This window comes from Odocoileus virginianus, chromosome 10 (genome assembly GCF_023699985.2).
Source record: "Odocoileus virginianus isolate 20LAN1187 ecotype Illinois chromosome 10, Ovbor_1.2, whole genome shotgun sequence".
NCBI lineage: Eukaryota > Metazoa > Chordata > Mammalia > Artiodactyla > Cervidae > Odocoileus > Odocoileus virginianus.
In genome coordinates, this window is record NC_069683.1 from 28,299,087 (window position 1) to 28,323,328 (window position 24,242).

General features: G+C 43.0%; 1 protein-coding gene across 2 annotated transcripts in view; it reads left to right on the top strand.

The window, feature by feature from the left end:
• P4HA3 (prolyl 4-hydroxylase subunit alpha 3) overlaps positions 1-24,242 on the top strand; it is a 42,419-nt gene that overhangs the window by 15,235 nt on the left and 2,942 nt on the right. For both annotated transcript variants that reach the window (XR_002311301.2, XM_020879854.2), the window contains exons 5-12: positions 4,187-4,238; positions 6,240-6,403; positions 6,644-6,820; positions 15,202-15,266; positions 17,486-17,645; positions 18,637-18,699; positions 21,800-21,868; positions 23,155-23,251. Coding sequence is in view for 1 of the 2 variants with exons in the window: in XM_020879854.2 (XP_020735513.1) it covers positions 4,187-4,238; positions 6,240-6,403; positions 6,644-6,820; positions 15,202-15,266; positions 17,486-17,645; positions 18,637-18,699; positions 21,800-21,868; positions 23,155-23,251 (847 nt within the window). In the remaining variant the exon portion in view is untranslated. The remainder of the gene's footprint in view (positions 1-4,186; positions 4,239-6,239; positions 6,404-6,643; positions 6,821-15,201; positions 15,267-17,485; positions 17,646-18,636; positions 18,700-21,799; positions 21,869-23,154; positions 23,252-24,242) is intronic.

A 24,242-nucleotide genomic window follows, 5' to 3' on the forward strand; every position in this document is an offset into this window, starting at 1 on the left:
AGGCAGGTAGTTGTTTTATTTTTTCCATATTTCTCATGTGAGTAAACTGAATCTCCAAAGAATTCCTAACTTGTTACAAAGTTCACAGAGGTCAGATTAGAGCCTGAGTCTATTTCTTCCTCAGTACTCTTTCCAGTGCGCTCACTACTTTAAAATCATCATCTCCAATGTAGGAGGCAGTTTCTCACTTGAATCTGCATTTACAAATGTTTAGTGACTTCATAGTTAATGCAGGTCACTTTTTTGCACTCTCAACAATTCATAACTCTTGCCATAATATTGCCAATGTCAAGGAAGAAGTTTGATTGTTTCTTCTCCCATCTGCTGTCAAGTCCAACTGTGACCTGAATCGTGTCCAGATACACAGCTGGTGTCATTGGTCCAGAGCACCAGCTCATTGCCTCCTGTAGGTGTTGTTTTTCATTGATATCATTGACCTGTGATCCATTGTGTCTCTCGTGAAAGCTCATTTTTCTTCTTGTGGGAGCTGCCATCCTAACCCCACGTCCACCAGAGTTGTATAGTCTTTAAGAATAGGCTGGAAAAATCACTACAGAGTCAGTTCCCTAGAGTTTCCAAAACTAATAAACCATTTCTGCTCCACACATTCCTTTTTCTTTCCCCCTTTTCCTGAGAAAGGGAGGAGGTTGTGGGTGGTCCAAACCTTTGTATTGCTGCCAAAACAGATTTATTCTCAGTGCTGCAAATGGTTCTTTTCCTCTCATGGAAGTTCCTGGCTCTTTGTTGTAAAACTTTCCAGGGTGCTCTTCATATCTGTCCTGCTTAACTGCTATTAAAGCTGAAATAGAATCACTGTGATAAAATAAAGGGTGAGAAGTAATTGAATTTTAATAGAAGAAAATGGAGAATTGATATGGAGACTCAGAGAAGATAAACTAAAGCAGCTCATTCTGAAAGATAGAGTTTTAGATACAATGTCTAATAGTTTGGGCTTTTTTTCCCCTATGAAAACTTAGATTTCTCATCTTCTCACTTGTAAACTCTCCCATCCTACAGTTGTGCTTTGTCTGGTAAGTATTATTCATCTTACCAGGTGTAGCTCAAATGTCTCCTATTTTGTGCAGCTTTCTTTAATTCTCTTTAGACCCCTCAGACTCTCCTTCTTTGTGCTCTTACAGTGTGTGTGTGTGTGTGTGTGTGTGTGTTTATGCCACAATAATAAAACACATTGGCATTGTCTTATAGGCAATTTCTGGTCCCCTTTTTACCACTAGTAAATTAGAGATGAATGTTCCTCATAGATCTTTCATTATCATATAAAACTGTGTATATATACCACAAAAAGTATAATATATCATATTATATGTAGTACTATCATTTAACACATTTTCAAGATATGTTTTAGTAAAAAATCATTTCAGTAACTACGAATAATGAGAAACAGTGTGTAGTAACTAAACCATAGGCTCTGAAGTCAGGCAGACCTAGGTTCAAGTTCTGTGAAAACTTGGGTAACTTACTTAACCTCCCTAGACCTTAATTTCTTTCTTTTTGTTTTAAAGCTTCAGTTTTCCTCTTTGATCAGACTTTTCTTCTTTCTTCTTTTTTTAAAAAAATACTTACTTACTTTTATTTATGTGTTTATTTGGCTGCATTGGGTTTTAATTGCTGGACTTGGGATCTTTGGTGCACAGGCTCAGTAGTTGCGGCCCGTGGGCTTAGTTGCTCTGCAGCATGTGGGATCTTAGTTCCCCGAGCAGGGATTGAACTTGTGTCCCCTGCATCGGAAGGCAGATTCTTAACCACTGGACCACCAGAGAAGTCCCTAATTTTCTTATCTTTAAAGGGGAATACTAATGATAATGTGGGAGTGTGGAAATAATTTTCCCCATAGCCTTCTGAGTTTTTGGCTGAGCCCTCTCTGTAATATAAGACAGACTAGTAAGAGGAACAATAAACGTAAGTTAACTAACATGTATACCTCCTGTAGACACAGGAGATATTGGGGGGCAGGGGATGAGTAACTCTCTGAGAGGATCTAAACCTTCATCTTAAATATGATGTATCCAGCTAAAGACAAAAGAAAGAAAGGTATGGGGGAGCCAGTTCTGGGAGGTGACCTGACCAAGCAAGCAAGAGTAAGGCTGTAAGGTACCAATAGATTTAGGGTGCCTTCTCCATTGATAAGATTTTCTTGTGATGCAGAGTCATCCTACTCTTTCAGGTACACGGGGGAGAGAACCCTCACAAAAGGAGATTTCCATTGTAAATATAAATTTCCCTTATGAAAGAGTAGCTTCTACTCTGGTTTAAAAAACTTCTCCTGTATCTCTGATGTTTCTCAAAATAATTAGCTCAAAATAATCCTTATGCCAATGAGGCATATTTGGGGATGGCCTATTCTGCTGCCCTTTGTTGACTTAAAAAAATGCACAATGTGAGAGTTGTGCATCAGGTTTTATTTGGGGCAAAATGAGGACTGTAACCCAGGAGACAGCACCTCAGATAGCTCTGAGAAACTGCTCCAAAGAGGTTAGGGGGGAAGGTCAGTGTATATGTGATTTTAGTGAAAGGGGAGTGCATGCAATCAAACACATGTTTTTTTTGCAGAAGGTTTCTGTTAGTCTTCAGGAGCAGTTGTCACCATGAAAATTTTGATGCTTTTCTAGATATGAGGAAATACAAGAATTAGGCTTTTAAAATCAGCTTCTGAAAATATCTAACTATATGAAAACCTGTTCTGCCAGTTTTTCCCAGTGCACAGAGTGCCTCATTTCTGCTCTCCACCCTGAACTATTTTCAGGGGGGTGTTGAAAGCCAGTAGCTGCAGCAGCTCATGATTTAATCTTTGTGGACATAGATGGAAGTGCCCATGGCAAGTGCCAGTTTGTAGTTGGCACCTTCAGCGCTCACCTCAAAGGGTTGGCATGAGGATTAAGTGAGCTAATACACGTAAAGCCCTTAACCCAATTCATAACACAAATGTTCTCAATAAATGTAAGCTATCTTTACAATATACACAAGTGTGTGTTCTCCTTTTTCATTGAACATTATTTACTATACACATTTCCAGAGAAATTTAACAGGGGTATCAAAAGTAGCTCTAACTGTTCTTGATAAAGCATAATTTTATCTCCTGACAAAGCCCTTGAGTTTTAAAAATATATAAAATTAATATTTTAACTTTCTTCATCTCAAGGGGTTTGAAAATCTATAACCCTGAGTTAATATCTGACATTATAAGGTATTAGTAGATTAATTAACTACCCCTCTGTTAAGTACAGAACAGAATAATTCATGATATTAATTAATTAGAAACAATCTATTTCTGAGGACTATGTAAAAATATAGAAAGTACTCCTGATTACACTGTAGAGGGAAACAATCAGGATATGAAAATGTATAATAAATATGACTGTAACTGTGTACACACTATTATTCCAAAGTGCTTGAAGTGCCTGAGTTTCAGAGGAACCTTTACCCCCTATTTCTCATATGTTTTATAGTGTCCTCCTTCTTGCTTTTATTATTAAAAATGCTTTTTTTTTTAACATGCAAAAGTGAAATGATTAGAAGTAAATACACGTCTAGTGACTTATCATCATTTCACAGCACCCAGAGCCGGATGATGGCCCACCCACCCCGAGTTCTGTTCCCCAGGCTTGTCTGGAAAGCCTGTGTTTACTTTTGACCATGTGTAACCCAAGGTTGAATGGCTGCAGGGAGAGTCATTGCTATGCAGTGGGAATGGTTCAGGTTTAGCTCTCCTTTTTCTTCCTCTCACTAACTTTGTGGATTCTCAGAAGTGCTGAACCTGGAGAACACATCATATTCTCAGTAGGATTGTTGCAGTTCCATATTAACATTTACTAATAAAATATACCAAAATAACAACACCCTACAATTACATGGGTTTGCATGCTTTGAAAGACTTGAGGGAATTTTAAGAAAGTTTATTTTCATTTATTTTTCTCCCTTCCCTGGTAAGGGTAGTAATAAGTCATTTGTAACTGAGGAAACTGAGGAGACCTGATTTGCATCAGGGCTGCAAATCTTGAGTTAGGACAGAGAAACTCTACATTTTAGTCTGCTAAAGACAGTGAGTCTTACTCTCTACTATTGGTAAGCTTATTTTAGAGTTTTTTTTAATCCATTTAATGGTTCATTAGGGGAGATATCCTCAGTGCAGTTAACTCACTCTTTCCCTTTTCTTTCTTTTTTACAGGCAGGAAATGTTTTGTGTGCCCTCAACCTTTCCCGGGAATTTCTTCTGTACAGTACGTAATGATAAAAGATAACCAGAGGTCAGACCTGTGGGAAATCCCTCTTGCTCTTGGCCTTTCATCCCTGCAAATGAAGTATAGCTGTCTATTTTTATTTCTCAAATTTCATAATCCAAGGCACATTTCTAATTTTTTATTAAATCTTAACATACTGTTCAGTGCACCAGGGGGAGTTTTTAAGTTCATTGGAAGTGCTAAGAAAAAGATACCAGCTTGTGCCTTCCTCCTCCACCCCTATTGAGTCATACATATTAGTGTTGCTTCAGTGGGGAGCAAGTCCTAGGTTGGGAGCCAGTTTCTTCAGGGACATTTGAAGATCCAGGTTTTGGGAATAGATCTGGGAACGAGTGCAATCAATGAGAGCTGTGTGTGCAAGAAGGAGAGCGACTCAGCAGGGTTGTTCACTTTGGCTGCTCACAGAAAGATAGCAATTCTTCTCTTTATACTGGAGCTTACTTTGCTATGCAAGCCTTCTGCCCAGCTGGCCACAGCATTCAGCTTCAACCCTCTCAGGCAGCGCTTCACCAGAGTTAAACTAGGAGAGAGATTCGCTAGCTTAACTCTGCTTAGATATTTTTGCTTAAAATTTTGGTGATAGAGGGCTTCCCAGATTTTCTTTTAATAAGATGGATACTAAAAGATAGGTACATGTTACAGATATGTGTATATACAGATATGTATATGTATCAGATAGGTTAAGATACGTAATAACCATTCACAAAATTAGGTTGGCCAAAAAGGTCGTTAAAACCCTGAACAAACTTTTTGGCCAACCCAGTATTTATGAAGTATTTCTTGTAGGACTTCACAAATGTATGTATCACTTTTTAATGAATCCATTTAGTAACGTTATTCCTTTCTGATAGTTTGGCAAACAGTAGGACAAGGCAGTAGCTGTGTGGTCTGGAAACATGTGGACAGTTAGTGGTACTAACAAATTGATAACACAGCCCCTCTTTATTTTTTGTGTTTGAACTATTTAAATCTCTGCATATCCCAGAGAATGTAAATTGTGCACTATTAAAGGTGAATAAGTAGACACAGCAAATTGAAATTCCTCGTTCCATAAATGGTCTCGCAGTATTTTCATTGGTATTTCGGGCCCACTGTTTCTATTCCTCCAAACTTTATTTCTCCTTTGGTTAAAAAAAGGGTGATAATTTCTGTCCCTCATTTGCCAGAATGATGGTAATGGTGGAAGTGGTTAGAAGCACATTGAGCTCCTCAGAGAAAGATGCTTTGGTGACCCTTACAGCAATGGAACACCTCCTTCTGAGACACACTGAGATAATGCAGAGGCTAGCTGGCCATGCGTAGCTGCCAAGTCATGGCGGATCTGCAACCAAAGTGGGCACAAACAAGACACAAGATCCCTGTCGGGACCTTGGCTAGAACCAAAGTCTAGAACTCCTTTGTCCCATAGTGCTCTGTTGTGTCTAGGCCAGGTCGGAATTCTGAGGAATCTAGTAGAGTTGGAAATAATTTAGCTTCCAATTCTCTAGGGAAGAACAGAGTGAGTCTCTCTGCCGTAGGCTTTGGCTTTCTGGACTTCTCTTTCATAGCACTTTCTTGTTGTGTTTTGTTGTAAGTAGTTGGTTAATGTGTCTTTTCTCTGATAGACTCTAAACTCTGAGAGTTTAGCCTCTAGTGCAGTGTCTGGTACATGTTCACTGGAGAGTTACTGAATGGACAGGTGAATGAATGATTGACGCTTCTTCCCTATACATAAAACTGACCGTCACACTGTCCTGCAGCCCCATCCTCATGATCCCTTGGTCTGAGTGTTCCTTCAGCTCTACCAGGCCCTACTTAATCCTTTTTAATACCTGGTACTCTAGGGGTGTGGGCCTTACACCCTCCTGTGCATGGACACAGGAAGTTGTCCAGGTGCTGGTGGTGTGTAACAGTGAAGCTGCAGGAAACCTTGGCAGCACTCCCTGGGACCACTGTTTGTTAATCTGTTAATTTGTATTTTTCCCTGCTGATTTCTTCCAGGCCCAGATAATAAGAGGGTAGCCAGAAATGTCTTGAAGTATGAAAAGCTCTTGGCAGAGAGCCCTAACCAGGCTGTAGCTGAGACTGTCATGCAGAGACCCAATGTGCCCCACCTGCAGACCAGGGACACCTACGAGGGGTTATGTCAGACCCTGGGTTCCCAGGTACCATTTCTCATGGGAAGAAAAAGGGGGAACCAGCTTGAGGGATGGAAGAAAAGGTAGAATTGGGACAATTTGAAGGGAAAAACTGATGCATTAACAAAAATAATAAAGTTCACCTGGACAGCATCAGTGACTGAATTCTGAATCTCCTGAATTTCAGGTTTTTTATGCTAGAGTTCCCGTAAATTGGTTTCCACTCCTAGACCCTTCTTCTAAGCTGATTCTAGTCCTTCCTTTCAGCCTACTCACTACCAGATCCCCAGCCTCTACTGCTCCTATGAGACCAGTTCCAGTCCCTACCTGCTGCTCCAGCCAGTGCGGAAGGAGGTCATCCACCTGGAACCCTATGTTGTTCTCTACCATGACTTTGTCAGTGATGCCGAGGCTCAGAAGATCAGAGGGCTTGCAGAACCATGGGTGAGTGTCCCCAAGGCCTGCTGAGAACTCCCCTTTGTTTCTTTGCGTGACTGATGTTCAGAAGTGTGAGAACAGGCAGCCTGAACAACTAGATACTTCATCTGTTCAGGAGTTCAAAATACCAGCCATTCCATTAAACTAATCAGCAGTGAAAAAACTCACAGTTCTGTTTGCTTCTGGCTGAGAAAGGGTACAAGGGGATTTTCTGGGGTGTTCACAATGTGCTTTCAATATCTTGTTAGGGATGTGGAGTACATGGTAGTATGTTTGTGAAAACTCAGCAAATGGTACTCTTGAGATCTATGTATATCACTGTATGTAAATTTAATCTAAAAAAAATTAAAGGAAGCCCCCCCCCTCCCCAATATCAGTCATTTAATATAAGTGATAGAAGGAAGTAAAGGGTGAGAGAATTCTCTGGTGTTTCAGTGGTTAAGAGTCAGCGCTTTCAATGCCTCCCTGGGGCCTGAGTTTGATTCCTAGTTGGGGAACTAAGATCCCACAAGCTATTTGGTGTGGCAAAAAAAAGGGGGGGTCAAATGACAGGGGAAAGGAGAGATTTCCTAGCACAGAAAAAGAGTGTGAAGATTATTTAGTTAAACTTAATATTTTGTTAAAGAGAAATCCGAGGCCTGGAGAGGAGAAGAGGTCACATATATGGCTTGGCCCAGAATTGGAACCGAGAGGTATGCTGATTGCTGCACTGCTATTCGGCCTTCATGTATCAGTTAACTTAGGCTGTTACATTTGGTAATGTCGCAGGAAGTGGGGGGACGCCCTTCAGGGCCTGAAAGTGGGCTCTTGTCTAACGCTCAGTAATGAATTGTCCAAGGAGATACGCATGCTGACAAAGCAAGAAACTTTATTGGGAAGAGGTGCTTGAGCGGAGAGCAGGAAGGTAAGGGAGCCCAGGAAGACTGCTCTGCCGTGTGGCTCGCAGTCTTGTTTTTTTTGTGGTGGGATTAGTTTCCAGGTTGCCTCTGGCCAGTCATTCAGGCTCAGGGTCCTTCCTGGTGGTTCACACATTGCTCAGCCAAGGCGGATTCCAGCAAGGAGGATTCTGGGAGGCGGTAGGACACGAGGCATCTCCACGAGAGATGAATTTTCCCAAATTCTTCTGGTTGGTGGTGTCTTGTTAGTTCCGTGTTCCTTATCAGAACCTCCTATTGTAAAATAACTCATACAAATGGAGCCTAGAGAATAGGCAGTTACAGTTAGGATTTCCTCTAACAGGAACAAGCAGCCCCCAAATCTCAGGGAGGACAACAGCAGTAGAGGTTGGCTTGGTCCTTATGTTATGTGTCTGTCTTGTGCTGATTGCTGCTCTGCCCCATTCTGTCTTTACCCTCGGACCCAGCCCAACAGAGCAGCCTCTCTCTGGAACACTGCCATCTCATGAGAGAGGAAAAAGGCAAAGATGGCAAACTACTAGTTGGCTTTTAAAGCTTCTGCTTGGAAGCACCAGGCATTACTTCCATCCACATTTCCCTGGTTAAAGCAAAGCATGTAGCCAACACTGCAGTCAGCTTGGTGGGTATATCTCATTCCTCCATGTAGAAGGCTCTGCAGCCACCGTGCCAAGCTTTATGTTGAGGGGGAGGGGAGTTAGTCCTCCAGAAAGTGTTGTTATTCAGCCCCTCAGTTGTGTCCAACTCTTTGAGATCCATGGACTGCAGCATACCAAGCTTCCCTGTCCTTCACTAATTCCTGGAGTTTGCGCAAATTCATGCCCATTGAGTTGGTGCTGCCATCCAACCATCTCATCTTCTCTCACCTCTTTCTCCTCCTGCCCTCAATCGTTCCCAGCATCAGCGTCTTTACCAGTGGGTTGGCTTTTTGCATCAGCTGGCCAAAGTATTGGAGCTTCAGCTTCATCATCAGTCCTTCCAATGAATATTCAGGACTGATTTCCTTTAGGATTGACTGGTTTGATCTCCGTGCAGTCCAGGGGACTCTCCAGAGTCTTCTGCAACACCACAGTTCAAAAGCATCAATTCGTCGGCGCTTACCCACTCCACTGTTCTGGCCTGGAGAATTCCATGGACTGTATAGTCCATGGGGTCGCAAAGAGCTGGACACGGCTAAGTGACTTTCACTTTCACTTTCCAGCCTTCTTTATGATCCAACTCTCACATCCATACATGACTACTGTAAAAATCATAGCTTTGACTAGACGGACCTTTGTTGGCAAAGTAATGTCTCTGCTTTTTAATATGATGTCTAGGTTTGTCATAGCTTTACTTCCAAGGAGCAAGCATCTTTTAATTTCATGGCTGCAGTCACCATCTGCAGTGATTTTGGAGCCCAAAAATAAAGTCTGTCACTGTTTCCATTGTTTTCCCATCTATTTGCCATGATCTCAGTTTTTTGAATGTTGAGTTTTAAGGCATTTTTTTTCACTCTCCTCTTTCACCTTCATCAAGAGGCTTTTTAGTTCTTCTTTGCTTTCTGCCATTAGGATGGTATCATCTGCATATCTGAGGTCATTATTTTTTCCAGCAATCTTGATTCCAGCTTGTGATTCATTAACATTTCACATGATATACTCCATATATAAGTTAAATAAGCAAGGTAACAATACACAGCCTTGACATACTCCTTTCCCTACTTGGAACCAGTCTGTTGTTCCATGTCCAGTTCTAACTGTTGCTTCTTGACCTGCATACAGGTTTCTCAGGGTGCAGGTAAGGTGGTCTGGTACTCCTATCTCTTTAAGAATTTTCCAGTTTGTCGTGATCCACACAGTCAGAGGCTTTAGCATAGTCAATGAAACAGAAGTAGACGTGTTTCTGGAATTCTCTTGCTTTTTCTATGATCCAACGAATGTTGGCAGTTTGATCTGTGGTTCCTCTGCCTTTTCTAAATCCAGACTTGTATATCTGAAAGTTCATGGTTCACATACTGTTGAAGCCTAGTTTGAAGGGTTTGCACAATTGTGTGGTAGTTTGAACATTTTTTGGCATTGCCCTTCTTTAGGGTTGGAATGAAAACTGACATTTCCCAGTCCTGTGGGCACTGCTGAGTTTTCCAAATTTGCTGGCACATTAAGTGCAGCACTCAATGAAACTATGAGCCATGCTGTGCAGGGCCACCCAAGATGGGTGGGTCATAGAGGAGAGTTCTGATAAGATGTGGTCCGTTGGAGAAAGAAATGGCAAACCACTTTAGCATTCTTGCCTTGAGAACCCATGAACATATGAAAAGGCAAAAAGATATGACACTGAAAGATGAACCCCCCAGGTCGGTAGGTGTCCAATATGCTACTGGAGAGAGAGTGGAGAAATAGTTCCAGAAAGAATGAAGAGCCTGAGCCAAAGCAAAAAACTATACCCAGATGTGGATGTGTGTGATGGTGAAAGTAAAGTCTGATACTATAAACAATATTGCATAGGAACCTGGAATGTTAAATCCATGAATCAAGGTAAACTGGAAGTGGTCAAACAGGAGATGGCAAGAGTGAACATCAACATTTTAGGAATCAGGGAACTGAAATGGACAGGAATAGGTGAATTTAATTCAGATGACCATTATATCTATGACTGTGGTCAAGAATCCCTTAGAAGAAATAGAATAACCCTCATAGTCAACAAAAGAGTTCAAAATGCAGTACTTGGGTGTGGTCTCAAAAATGACAGAATGATCTTGGTTCATTTCCAAGGCAAACCATTCAGCATCACAGTAATCCAAGTTTATGCCCCAACCATTAATGCCAAAGAAGCTGAAGTTGAACAGTTCTATGAAGACCAACAAGACTTTCTAGAACACCACAAAAAGATGTCCTTTTCCTCATAGGGTGCTGGAATGCAAAAGTAGGAAGTCAAGAGATACCTGGAGTAACAGGCAAGTTTGGCCATGGGGTACAAAATGAAGCAGGGCAAAGGCTAACAGTTTTGCCAAGAGAACACACTGGTCACAGCAAACACCCTCTTCCAACAATACATGAAATGACTGCACACATAGGCATCACCAATGATCAACACTGAAAATCAAATTGATTATATTCTTTGTAGCCAAAGATGGAGAAGCTCTATACAGTCAGCAAAAGCAAGACCTGGAGCTGACTATGACTCAGATCATGAGTTCCTTATTGTGAAATTCAGACTTGAATTGAAAAAAGTAGGGAAAACCACTAGGCCATTCAGGTATGACCTAAATGAAATCCCTTATGATTACACAGTGAAGTGACAAAAAGATTCAAGGGATCAGATCCGACAGAGTGCCTGAAGCACTATGTACAGAGGTTCGTGACATTGTACAGGAGGTGGTGACCAGAACCATCCCCAAGAAATGCAAAAAGGCAAAATGGTTGTCTAAGGAGGCCTTACAAATAGCTGAGAAAAGAAGAGAGGAGAAAGGCAAAGGAGAAAGGGAAAGATACATCCATCTGAATGCAGTTTCAAAGAATAGCAAGGAAAGATAAGAAAGCCTTCTTAAGAGAACAATTCGAGGAAATAGAGGAAAACAACTGAATGGGAAAGACTAGAGATCTCCTCAAGAAAATTAGAGATACCAAGAGAACATTTCATGCAAAGATGGGCACAATAAAGGACAGAAACAGTGTGGACCTTACAGAAGTAGAAGATATTAAGAAGAGGTGGCACAAATACACAGAAGAACTATACAAAAAGATCTTAATGACCTGGATAACCATGATGGTGTGATCACTCACCTAGAACCAGTCATCCTGGAGTGCAAAGCCAAGTGGGCTTAGGAAGCATCACTATGAACAAAGCTAGTGGAGGTGACAGAATTCCATTAAATTATTTAAAATCCAGGAATTGTGGCAAATATTTAGAAAGGTCATGCAGTTGACCTCACTGCTATACGTATGTTGCCTCTTTACAAATGGCACATAAGACAGTTTCAGAATTCCTGTGTCAAAGCAGACATCACGTCCTTCATGGTGTGCTGTTTGCCCTGGCAGCCAGACCGTCATTCATCACTAGAACAGAGCGTGCTGTGTGCTAGATGCTGTACTGGGTTCGGGCTGTTACGCGGAGGTTAAGTATTGCTCCCTCTGATTTCAGAGCTTCCTGAAGAAGGGGAAAGAGATATTTACAATGCACTGTGATATATCCTGTAATAGCATAGGTGTTTGTGCTACAGCAGCATAAAAAAGAGAACCTTCCTCCAAGGGAAAGGCAGTCAGGTGAAGAACAGATGGGGCAGGGGAAGAGGAAAAACAGAGGCTTTCTCGTGGACGTGAGATTCATCCGCGTGAAAGGTGACACAGGATAGTCCAGGAAGACAGGCAGTCTATGCACAGCCCTGCTGTGTGGTGTGTTCAGAGAGTAGGGGAAGCTGGGGGCTGAAGTGGGCAGGGATGGGTGTGGGAGGTGATGGGAGATGCAAGGTGAGACACAATTATAAGCTGCAGAAGTACCACGCTGGGGAGTTTGGATTTTATCCCAAAAGCCAGGGAAAGCAGTGGGACAATTTGAAATCGGAGAGCGCCCTGATCAGGTCTGTAGATTTTGAGGGAGACTGGCAGGAGACATGAATTGGAGGAGAAGAATAGCAAAAATAATTCCATCTAAAAGCCCTTCAGACAAACCTGGAATCTTTGTACAGAAAAATTTTGAAGCCATTAAGCTCCCCATGAATTGGAATGATGTGTTTTCAATATCTTTGGCTTCTCAGTGAGCCAGCGGCAGCGTTTGGCCTGAAGCTCCCTTTTCCTCAGGACAACTCTGTTGCTGTGGTAACAGGACAGGCAGCCCACTTGGAGATGTTCATTTAATCCCCTGTGGCCAGGTCATCTGTCTGGCACGCACAGACCTTGCCACACTCCCTTCTCCCAGAAGTGTCTTGCCAGAGTTGCTGGTCCCTGTCTCGCCTTTGACTTGCCCAGGAACAAGTCCTGGATGTGTGTGGTAGTGGCTGCCCCACGGGAACCAAGCCACCTCAGTGGCTTGTGTTGAATTTCTCTGCTCCTGTTCACTGTCTGTTTCTCAAAAAAGAATTTCTCTGCTCTTTCATCATTCCTCCCCCGTCTGCATTCTGCCCATTCTTGAAGACTCAGATGAAACCGGACGCCTCTTTTGGCTTCCTAGCCCTTACCACTTTGGCCCACTTTCGCAGATTCTTTCAGTAGGAACATTTTTTCCAGAGCACTTTTTGGGGTCACCTACAATAACCTTCCTCCTCTGAACTCAAGAGTTTTTGTCTCCAGTTGTTTGGTACTTTCATTTATTCTGCCATTTACATGTTGTCTGGAATTGCTCACAGTTTCATGAGTTAGTCCCTTGTCCCCCTCAACCAGATTGTAAGCTAGCAGGGATCATGTGTTATCCTTGAAATGCATGGCCCTGTATGATGCCTGTTGCAGCCAGAGCAATCTGCAACCAGTCACTTGCAACTGAGTCAAGCCCTAGATTAAACTATTTAATGGGTCCCTTCGGCTCTCAAATGATTACAAAGCCCCTTGGCCTGGCTACTGCCACCCTTTCTGCAGCAGGCCCCCTTACACTGACACCCCAGAAGCACTAAACAACTTGTGTCTCCATGAACAGGCAGTGCTCTCACTGGCCTCCCCACACACTCCTCTCTGCCTGAAGCACTCTTCCCTTGGCCTCTTATCACCTGTGTGATTCCAGTTGTCTTTTGGGCATCCTGGGAAGCCTTCCTGCCCTTCATAAGAATGGCTGGTTGTTCCTTCCATAACCCTGTACTTTTCCAGTAGGTTCCCACTGAATGACTTATGGTTATCCTATATTGTGTTTATAGTGTCTAGCATATTGCTTAGTCAGAGAACAACCAGTAAGTGTTTGTCCCCTCAAATGAATGACTTGTGGATACACAGTAAATAATTGTTATTCAGAGTGTGTAATGCAGTATACAGATAATTTACACAAATAATTGTGTAAATGCAGTGTGGCTCTGGAAGGGAGGGGGCTGGCAAAGTGGAGTGGAGATTCTGTAGGATTTGTTTTTAAACTGTTGATATTGTCCCAGAAGAGCAGGGACTCTCTCCTCACCATGAAGGCTCAGGAGAGGAGCTAGACAGAGGACCACACAGAGATAATATCAGTCACTTACCGATTCTCTGCAACCTAGTATTGTAGAGAGAGAGGCTGAGAAGGCCTCCAGGAGTGTGTTGTTCACATGCTGCATTTTATAGCTGAGAAAATGGGTCCAGGGAAGGGAAGAGCAGAGCCTTTTCCAAGGTTCTCTACCTGGTTTAGCAGCAGGAACAGTAATATTGTTGAAGCCTCTGAGAAAGGAAAGGGTGCCCTTCGTTGCTCCATGCTCTACTCTGACTGCACATGAAGTGCCGGGACTGTGTCTTTAGGCTCAAGACTCTGGTTCATTCACTCCTGGATGCATTTCACCAATATTTAGCACCTACTCCCTGCCTGACCTTTTCTGCACCCTCGGGATACAGCACTGAAAAAGGACCAAGCGCTTGCCCTCATGGAGCTGACATTCTGGTGTCAGATGCAGAAGCAGACATCCTCATGTAGATATATTATTTCTCTTTCTGTCCTCGGTACAGTATTTTTGCAATTAGAGGCTACTTTATTTAAAAATAATTTAAAATTTCTATCTGAACATTCAGAACAAAATAGAGACATTCAGTTGAATTAGTGACTTAAGACCTGTTTGGTTGTTTTTTCCCCATAACAAAGGCAGCTGCAAGCAAAACAGATTTTGATTCTCTGTAAGGAAGGGATTTTATCTGAATTGTTCAGAAGGAGCAGGCTGCCTCTGAGGGTAGAGAGTGTCCTGTCATTGTCATTTAATTTGACAAAGACTAAAGTCAAAGCTTAGCTGGCCCTTAGTCAGGCCCTGACGCAGACACTGGGATATAATGATGAGTAAGAAATAACCCTTCGGGACTTCTCAGGTGGTCCAGTGGTTAAGAATCCTCCTCGCAGTGCAGGGGACATGGGTTCCATCTGGCTGGGGAACTGAGATGGTCCCACATGCCATGAAGCAATAAACCCATGTGCCACAACTAGAGAATCTGTGTGCTGCAATGAAAGATCCCACATGCCGCAACTAAGACCAGACACAGCCAAATAAATAAATATTAAAAAAGAAAAAAGAAACAGCCCTTGTTCTTACAGAACTTACAGTCTTGCAGATGCAAAAGGGATTAAAAGTCACTTTTATTTTAGTTCCAACAGACTTTTGAACATTTAGTATTTACCAGATATGAAGCTCAAGTTCATTGTCAACTTTGAGTTTTTATGTCACTTCACTTTTATTTTCAAGATCAATAGCTATCACTAAATTAGTAGCGAGTGCAAAATATCCCTTAATTAAGGAGAAACTGGTAATTGTTAGGCTTATGCTAAGAAAGGGCACGTCTATGCAAATGAGAGTCCTTCCCTTTGCATGGTAACCACTTGGACTTTCTCTTACATCCTTCACACCAGTTACAGAGATCCGTGGTGGCATCAGGAGAAAAGCAGTTACCAGTGGAGTACCGCATCAGCAAGAGGTAAGAGGGGTCCTTCCTTGGCAGGGACCCTGGTCACACCTGCTGTCCACCCTGGCACAGGTGACTGAAGGTCAGCAGCAGTCATTCAGGTGCCATCGGAGATGCCACCGGAGAACCTGTAGTTCAGGTTTATATCTGTGCATTCTTGCTGAGAGGGAGCAATATCCACTCCCCTCACCCAAGGGCCTTTCACAGGCTGTTACATGGTCTGAGGACTTAACTAGGAGACCATTAGGGAAAGAGTTGGAAAAGCTCCTAAGCCCTAGACCAAAAATTAAGTATGTAGTTGTTCTCCTAAACAGGATTGCTTTTCCAGAAAGTCTCCATTCAAAATTTGACTTACAGAATTCTAGTTCCACCTCCTGATTCATATTCAAAGCATGACTTGCCACCACTCAGGCAAGAGGGAGGGCCAGAATCTCTGGATCTGGTGGCTTCTCTAGAGGGGAAGATCTAGCTGCATTCCCTTCCCTCCATCCCTAATCAGCCCCACTGCAGCCCTTGGTTTGCGCCATAAGGACAGTATGGATGATACAGTAAGAGGAGGGTCCCGACCAGAGCCATGGGAGACAGCGAGGACATCCTTGGGGAGAGGCCAGACCTCAGGCTGGGTGGATGGTTTTTGTAGTCTGGGAAGTGAAGTGAGTGATGAAAGCTTGGATTCAGAATCCTTTGGCTTAACTTACTTGGTCTGGTTTATATTAGGAAGTTATTTTCTAAGTTTGGGATCTTTTACATTAGGAAGTTATTTTCTAAGTTTTGAAAGATCCATATAACTTCAGCTTCATTGCTTTGCTAATCTTTCTGACATTGTAGTGTCAAGGGGAAAATTCAACTTTCTGTTCTGCTTTTAGGGGAAGGAGGTGGTATTCTTACTTTTCAGGTAAAGAAACTGAGACCCTCATTGCCTCCCCTCATTCACCACCCCCAACCCCAGCCACCACATTGCAGTCATTTGAATTTTGGTTCTGTCCTCACAGGGCTTCCCCAGAGGCTCAGATGGTAAAAGAATCTGCCTGCAATGTGGGAGACCAGGGTTCAATTCCTGGGTGGGAAAGATCCCCTGGAGGAGGAAATGGCTACCCACTCCAGTATTCTTGCCTGGGAAATCCCATGAACAGGGGAGCCTGGTGGGCTACAGTCCATGGAGTCACAGAGTCAGACACGACTAAGTGACTAATCCTTTCACTTTCTGTCCTCACAGCTTCACTAGAACTTGTCCCTCAAAGGTCACCAGTGAACTCCTAATCACTATTTTCCTACGTAGAAACCTCCACTGACTTTATTATCCACTAAGACCAGATTCCTGAACCCAGAGTCCGCAGCTTACACAACATGCCCTGAGCCTGCTCTTCTTGCCTAATTTCCCATTACTTATCTCACAGACCAGATGCTTTCATGTTGATATATGTCACCCCACCACATCTGCACTTACACTATTTCTTCAGCCTGAAATACCCCTATGTTTTTTCTATCTATTGAAATTTTATGCACCCTTCAAAATTTGGCCTACATGTCCATCTTACTGCCATGCCATTCAAAATTAACATCTTCCTCTGTGCTCCTCAGGAGTTTAAAGGCTGGTTCTCATTTTTCTACTTCGATTTATACTCGTTGTGTTTGTGTATATTTGTGTATCTCTTCTAATGAGCTCTTTGAACATAGAAGCCTTGTCTTGAGTACCTTTGTAAACCTTAGTGCCCACAGCATAGCACTATGCATGCACTCTGTACAAAGGAATAAACAAACTAATCCATCATTTATAGACCCAGATGTGCCAGGGTACTTCCCTTAAGAGCCCTCATCATCTCCCTAGGGGACTCACTGGTTTGCTTCCTTACTTCCCAGGGACCTACATTCTGATCCCAAATCCTCCACTTTATCAGAACCTCAATAAGACATTCAGGAAAAAAGACTGAACTTTGCTCTTTGGCCTTTGACCTATCGTGGTTTGTCTTGGAGTAGAGCAGAACAGAGATTTTTCTGCGTTTTACAGCAATCACCAGCATATAACCTACAAAGCATTTTCATAAGCATTGTCTGTCATGACCTTCATAAGTCTCTGTAATAGATATTATCACCCCCGTTTGATAGATGAGTGCATTTCCTGTCCTCCCTGCCTGCCTTCCTTCTGGCAGTTGACATCATCCATTCATTCATTCACAGTTAGTCATTTCTGGCATCAGATCACTGATGCTTCAACTTGTGGTGTGTTCTAGTGCCTGGCTGAAGGACACTGTTGACCCAGTGCTGGTGACCCTTGACCGTCGCATTGCTGCCCTCACAGGCCTTGATGTCCAGCCTCCCTATGCAGAGTATCTCCAGGTGGTGAACTATGGGATTGGAGGGCACTATGAGCCTCACTTTGACCATGCCACGGTAACTACGGGGTCAGTGACCATCTCCTGGGGGTAGGGAAAGAGCATATTATTTATTTCTCTGAGGCAGAGCTCTAACAGGGCCCCCCGGGAACACTGAGTGAAATCTTAGAACAAACGTTCGTGTTCTAGGTAGATCTGAAAGTCTTAGTTTCAAGGTGATAGCTGCTGATTCATCTTTTACTAAAACTCATTGAAAAACACTCTTACAATGACTGAATTTTATGACATGTAAATTATATCAGTTAAACTCTTCTGTAACAAAAGAATATGTCTCTTTGGCAAATAATTAGGAATACCAGTCTTATGACTTGGCATGTTTACAGAATAATTATCTGTAACATTTTATATGTTAATTTATTTCACTAAAAACCTGAAGATACAATGAACCACCAGTCCTTTCACTGAAAAGTGAAAGTGAAAGTCACTCAGTTGTGTCTGACTCTTTGCAACCCCATGGACTATACAGTCCATGAAATTCACCAGGTCAGAAGACTGGAGTGGGTAGCCTTTCCCTTCTCCAGGGGATCTTCCCAATGCAGGGATTGAACCCAGGTCTCCCAAATTGCAGGTGATTCTTTACCAGCTGAGCCACAAGGGAAGCCCAAGAATACTGGAGTGGGTAGCCTATCCCTTCTCCAGCGGCTCTTCCTGGCCTAGGAATCGAACTGGGGTCTCCTGCATTGCAGGCGGATTCTTTACCAGTTCAACCATCAGGGAAGCCTTTAACTACTAATAAGCAATTTAGTTTGATTAGTATACAATTCACTTATATGTGTACCTAATAAATTGGTAAAAGGAAAAAAAAAAAGTATATTGAGTTACTGCCAGCAAAGACAGGCACATATGTGACCAGGTATAGCTCAAGCTCTCTCCCATCTGTGACTCCCCCATTTTTCTCCTCCCTGTATTGTGGTGGAATACTGGTACCTTCTGGTTGTCACTCTGGTGCCTTCTGCATAAAATAACGATGTGTTCTGTTTTTGTCTCAGTCACCAAGCAGCCCACTGTACAGGATGAACTCTGGGAACCGGGTCGCAACATTTATGATCTATGTGAGTCTTGCTCTGGAGGGACTGGGGTTACTTACTTAATGATTATTTCTCTCTCTTTTACTTTATGGTTTTCAAAGCAATATAAGATACTGATTTTTATGTGATATTCACAGCAGAAAAATCTCCAGGATGTTTGTAAATTTCATATAGCACTCTCATTAGGCACCATAGGAGGAGTAAAAAATACATGTAGACCTAACTGTGACCTTGTCATTGGCTGTGATTAGGATGGAAGTGGCCTTACGTGAAGGCCAGGAGATCCTGGGACCTGAACAACATGGGAAGGGGATGTGGTTCTCTTTCTTTGAGGTCCCATAGACTACTTGCTGTAGAAAAGCATGGACCTATAGATGAGGTCGTGGAGCTGTGAGGGTAAGAGAGGAGAGAAATGAAGCCGCTGAGATTATGAGAAGGAAGAACAGAGATGCCTACAGAGAAATTCAATAAGTGTGGCTCTCTCATATGTAATGAAAAATTTCTTCCCTTTATCCTTATAAAGTCTTCAGTTAACTCTACATTCAATTCAGTTCAGCTCAGTTGCTCAATTGTGTCCGACTCTTTGCGACCCCATGAATCGCAGCACGCCAGGCCTCCCTGTCTATCACCATTACACCCCCTAAAAACAGTAAATTGGCCTCTTCTCCTAGTTTCTGACCTGACCCTATAGAATTTGGACCTCGTCTTTATTATCTCACTGATCCTCTTCCTGTCAGATCATGTGGTTTTGCCTCCTTCTCTTTGGACAAGTCATAATATCAGTCATCTGTCATTTAAAGCATAAGATGTGTATTATACTGTTAAATATAAATGCTCTACATTACACTCTAAGATGAGGGCCTGGTTTCAGGCTCATTTGAGTAGCAGACACCCCCACCCTAGCATTCCCTCCTTCCTTAGTCCTGTATCTGGTCTCCACAGTGTAGCCAAGAAAGGATAGAGGCCAGCACTCTATATTGCTGGCAATCCCAACATGGCTTTTTTCACATGGCTTGGTTTTAACTTTCTGCAAAACTGGAAAGCTGCCACTGCCAGTGGTGTCTGGCCTCTTGTGGTCATTCTGAACATTCTGATCAGGCAGAGGGATGGCTGACGTCAGCCTCCAGGCAGGGCACATGGCTTGGATCAGCAGCTAGTGCATCTCTGGTTGATGACTCAAGCTGGCATGTGTGAAGTCATAGGCAGTTGATGTCTTTGGACATCCACCAAAGAATAGGACTTCCAGGGGCCACAGTCTCTCTGTTCTTTATCCCCCTAGTGTCTTCTGCAGCTGACTCCCTGATTACAGAGGCCTGGTTACTATGGTAAAGGTAGCAGAGATGCAGGAGACCAGCAGTTTTAAATGGCAAGTGCAAAAGTGTGTCTGTGTTTGGATTTTAAGCCTCTGATACACAGTGGAATGGCATGCGTTTGGGTTTGGAGTCAGTTGGCCTGATTCAGGTTCTGCCACTTAACATGTGGCCTCAGCACAAATCACAATTCTCTGAGCTTGTTTTCTTGCTCTGCACCTCCACTCAGGGCTGTCAGGAGGACCTGATGAAGTCAGGTGAGGGGATATCTTTCTGTGAAGTTTCATACAGTATATTTTTATCATTCTATCCTAGAAACCAAGTATAGGACCCCATGAAGGGGACTGTGGGACCTAGGAAGTGCTAGCTTATTCCCAGTTCTTTCATCTTCAGATTAGGGTTAAGACCATCATAAACATTTCTGAAGACAAGAGATAAGGTTTGTGGAGAATATAAGAATAATATTATAGGGGGAAAATAATCTTTAAGAAGTAGAGGATTGAGTTGAAATCAGGTTAGTGATTTCTGCTAAGGGGATGGAAGATCAGTCCCAGTACAAAGCAGTGGAAGATTTACAGAGGGAAGATTCCCCTGCCTTCCACCAAGCTCACAATCCATGCCCTGCTCTGGAGCCTCACAGCACACTGATCCAATTCTCTTTTCAATCTGTTGTTTAAGTCCTTCCACCCGCCTGTGCTAAGTCCTTCTACCCGCAGGTAGTGTGCAAGAGTGCCATATAATGGTTAGCAGCAGGGCCTTCGTAGTCAGATAGCATTGGCTCAGCTCCAGTCCTGGTTTGGAGTTATGTGACTTTTTGTAAACCACTCAGTCTCTCTGAGACTTGGCTTCCTTATCCCTAGACTGTGAATAACAACAGTCCTACCTAAGGATGATATATTTGTTGTGAGGAATAAGGACTTAGTATGATGCCTAACATCACTCACTGCTCATTCATCACTCACTGCTCACTCATCACTCATTGCTCACTTACCACTCACTGCTCACTCATCAATCACTGCTCAATAAATGTCAACTATTATAAACTATAACAGTGCTTTTTTTTCTGAATGGTAAGATGATGAATAATATAAATTAGTTTAAAGTATTTTCCAGTATTTTTCAAAATGTTTAGTTTGTGTATTTCTTTGAAAATCAGTAAAAACTCTTCAAATTAAGTAAACATATCTATAATTCTAGAATATACCAGTGGTGAAGCTCTTTAGCTGAGGTTACCTGGAGAGGGTCTGAGTGATCTGGGAAACACACCAAAGGGGCAATCAGTAGTTCCTATGAGGCCCAGCTTTCAAAAACAGTTAAGTGTTCTGTAAGCCATTGGCCATGATGCATTACTAGGCTGTGAAATCAATTTAGTGGATCTGGTCAGCATTTAAGAAACCTGAACTAGAAGACAATAAAATAAAATGGAAAATAAGAGACAGTATCTCATGTAGTAAGAATGTTCTATGAAACTTAGGGACATGTACGTGTGTCTTGGGCGGTGATATAAACTAAATTTCTTCTTGAGGGTCTCAAAGTTTGGAGCTACCCATGGTAACCCTTAATAAGGATGTTAGCTGGAAGGGTAAAGAGGGGATTTCGAATGTCCTCGTGTGGCCATGTGGGCAAACACTGACGCCACTGGGTGGGCTGTCTTCGTTCCTAAACTGGGTGATTGTGTTTCCAAAGTATTTCTCCTAGAGTCAAAATAGGGGCACACAGGAGGGAAATTTATGCAGAAATGACATCAGATGTCACATGGAGCAGAGTAAGGTAGTTGGGCTATTTCAACTCTGGCTTTCCCTCTGGCCTTGTAGTTGAGCTCGGTGGAAGCCGGCGGAGCCACAGCCTTCATCTACGGCAACTTCAGCGTTCCTGTGGTCAAGGTGAGTGTGGGTCTGATGCCAACGGATGATTTTTAGGATTGTTGGGACGAACCCCTCAACTTTTGTGCTGTCTGTGCTTGTACGCCTATCTTGGGAGGGGGGCCAAAAAGAGGTCTTTCTTGATTCCCAGAATCAAAGATAGTTCCTCAGTTTTCTTGACTACTGCATTTACTTATACTTCTATTTTTTTTAATCTTATTTACACTTGTATTACAAGTAGATGATTACATGTCTGCCTTTCTATTACAATACAACTCCTCAAAGGTGAGAAATCTTTTATTCCCCTTCAGAATCTCAGCCACAACTGGTCCCTTCAGTCATTCTTTCAGTAAATATACTAGAGGCACTCAGAGTACAGAGGAAAGGTCATAGTCCTTGCCTCCAGGAGCTCACGGAGAGGTTAACAGGCAGTAATGGTATACTGCTAGAAGAGCTATAAAGTCAAGCAAGGCATTAGAGGAGGGCCAGTGTGGTAAGAGGTTTACTTAATGAATATCTCCCCCAAATTTCAGAGCAATCAGTCAATCAGGGATGGAAGCCCTTAATTACTTCAGGAATGAAATGAAGACAGATAATTGAGATTGTGCCTCCTAGCACTTAGCACAGTGCCCAGCACATCCTAAGCATTCAATAAATAAATGCCGGGTATTTAGCAAAATTCAGTGGTTTGGCCAGGGATAAAGTAAGTGTGTAGGAGAGAAATCTATAAGAGGTAGAAAGAACATAGAAGATTTGGAGTCAGAACACCTGGGGTTGTTAAAGCCCCTAAGCCTCAACTTCCTTGCTGCTAAGGTGGAAATGACAATGATGCCTGCTTCCTGGGGGTGTTACTAGGAAGTGCATAAGAAAGGCTAAGCATCAGAATTAAGTTCTTTGTTGGGTGAAGAATATTTTGCTCCCTTTGTGCTTTTTGTTGAGTGCCTGTCCTCAGTGATCCCATGACACCCTGTGCTCCCCTTCCCCCTGGCACCTGTCAGTCTCCTCCTGGTTTGTTTTTACGTCTCTCTCCCATGAGACTGTGAGCTCCCTGAGAGCAGAATTGATCATGATTTGTCTCTGCATCCACAGGGTCTGGAGTAGGGCAGGGTCTTCAATAAGCAATGCATCAGTGAATGAGCAATGGTAGTTTGTCTACCATTTTGTGCCATTTTATGTATTCCTTGCCCCCATCTGCATGGACAGTTTTCTTGGTTAATGACATGCACGCATTTGTCCTCAGTCAAGTGCTTCCCTAGGACTGAGATCCTGGGCTGACCTTCCCTGGGGCGGGCTCTGCTTGCTTTCAGAATGCAGCACTATTTTGGTGGAACCTGCATAGGAGTGGTGAAGGGGATGGTGACACACTCCATGCTGGCTGCCCTGTCCTGGTAGGAGATAAATGGGGTAAGGCCTGCCTTTCTGGGCATGGGAAAGGGCTGAGGGGTTCAGGAGAAAGTGAAATAGGGGTTGGATAGAAAATAACATATCCTTTCATTCCAAAAGCTTCATAACAGGGACTTCCCTGGTGGCCCAAGTGGTTAAAACTCCGAGCTTCCATTGCAGGGGGCCTGGATTTGATCCCTGGTCTGGGAACTAAGATCCCACATGCTGCGTGGCCAAAAGAAATAAAGAAGAACATTTCTTAAACTGGATAAAAACGAAAATACAAAAATCAACTTTAAAAAAAATTAAATGGAAAATAACAAAATTAGGGGAAAAAAGCTTCATAAAAATGCCACGTTATATTGAGGTGATCAGATTCTGGGCTAGTGGCCACCAGTACATTAGGAGCCCATCAAGGGGAGGCTTCTGTCCTATAGCTAGTGTCAGTAAAAGTTGACTGGCCTGACCAGATAGGCCCTGATTCCTCAGGACAGCTAAAGAAGAATCAGTGCAAAGTCCCACTCCTCTGTTCCAAGGAGAAAACCATCAGGTGCTTTCCCATGAGGAGAGGTCAAACAAGGAAGAGATAAGTAAGGGACACACTCACGTCATACATGTGTCCACTAGAACTTAGCTCTTAAAGCAGAAAAAGGAGTAGAAGAGGGACTCTTGTGCTGAGGTGGACCTGACCAGGGGGATCCAGGCCTTTTGTCTTACTACCCTGAAATGGTACCCTGTGGGAGGAGGGGCTTTCAGGAGCTACATGAAGGGTAAGTGACCACAGTACCCATGGGTTTGAAAATTAAGTCTCTAGTAGACAGGACCTGTGGGGACATTTTCCAGGGGCCACTGCCCTTCTTGCTCTTTATTGCTACTGGATGGAACATCTTATAGTCCGTGACAGGTCTGGGACCAAGATGAGGCGAGCGAGTCACCAAGGGTATGGAATTTAATGACCCTGTGAGTATCACCTCTGTCTGCTCTGCTGAGCCTGCTCTTCTACCTCCCCGTT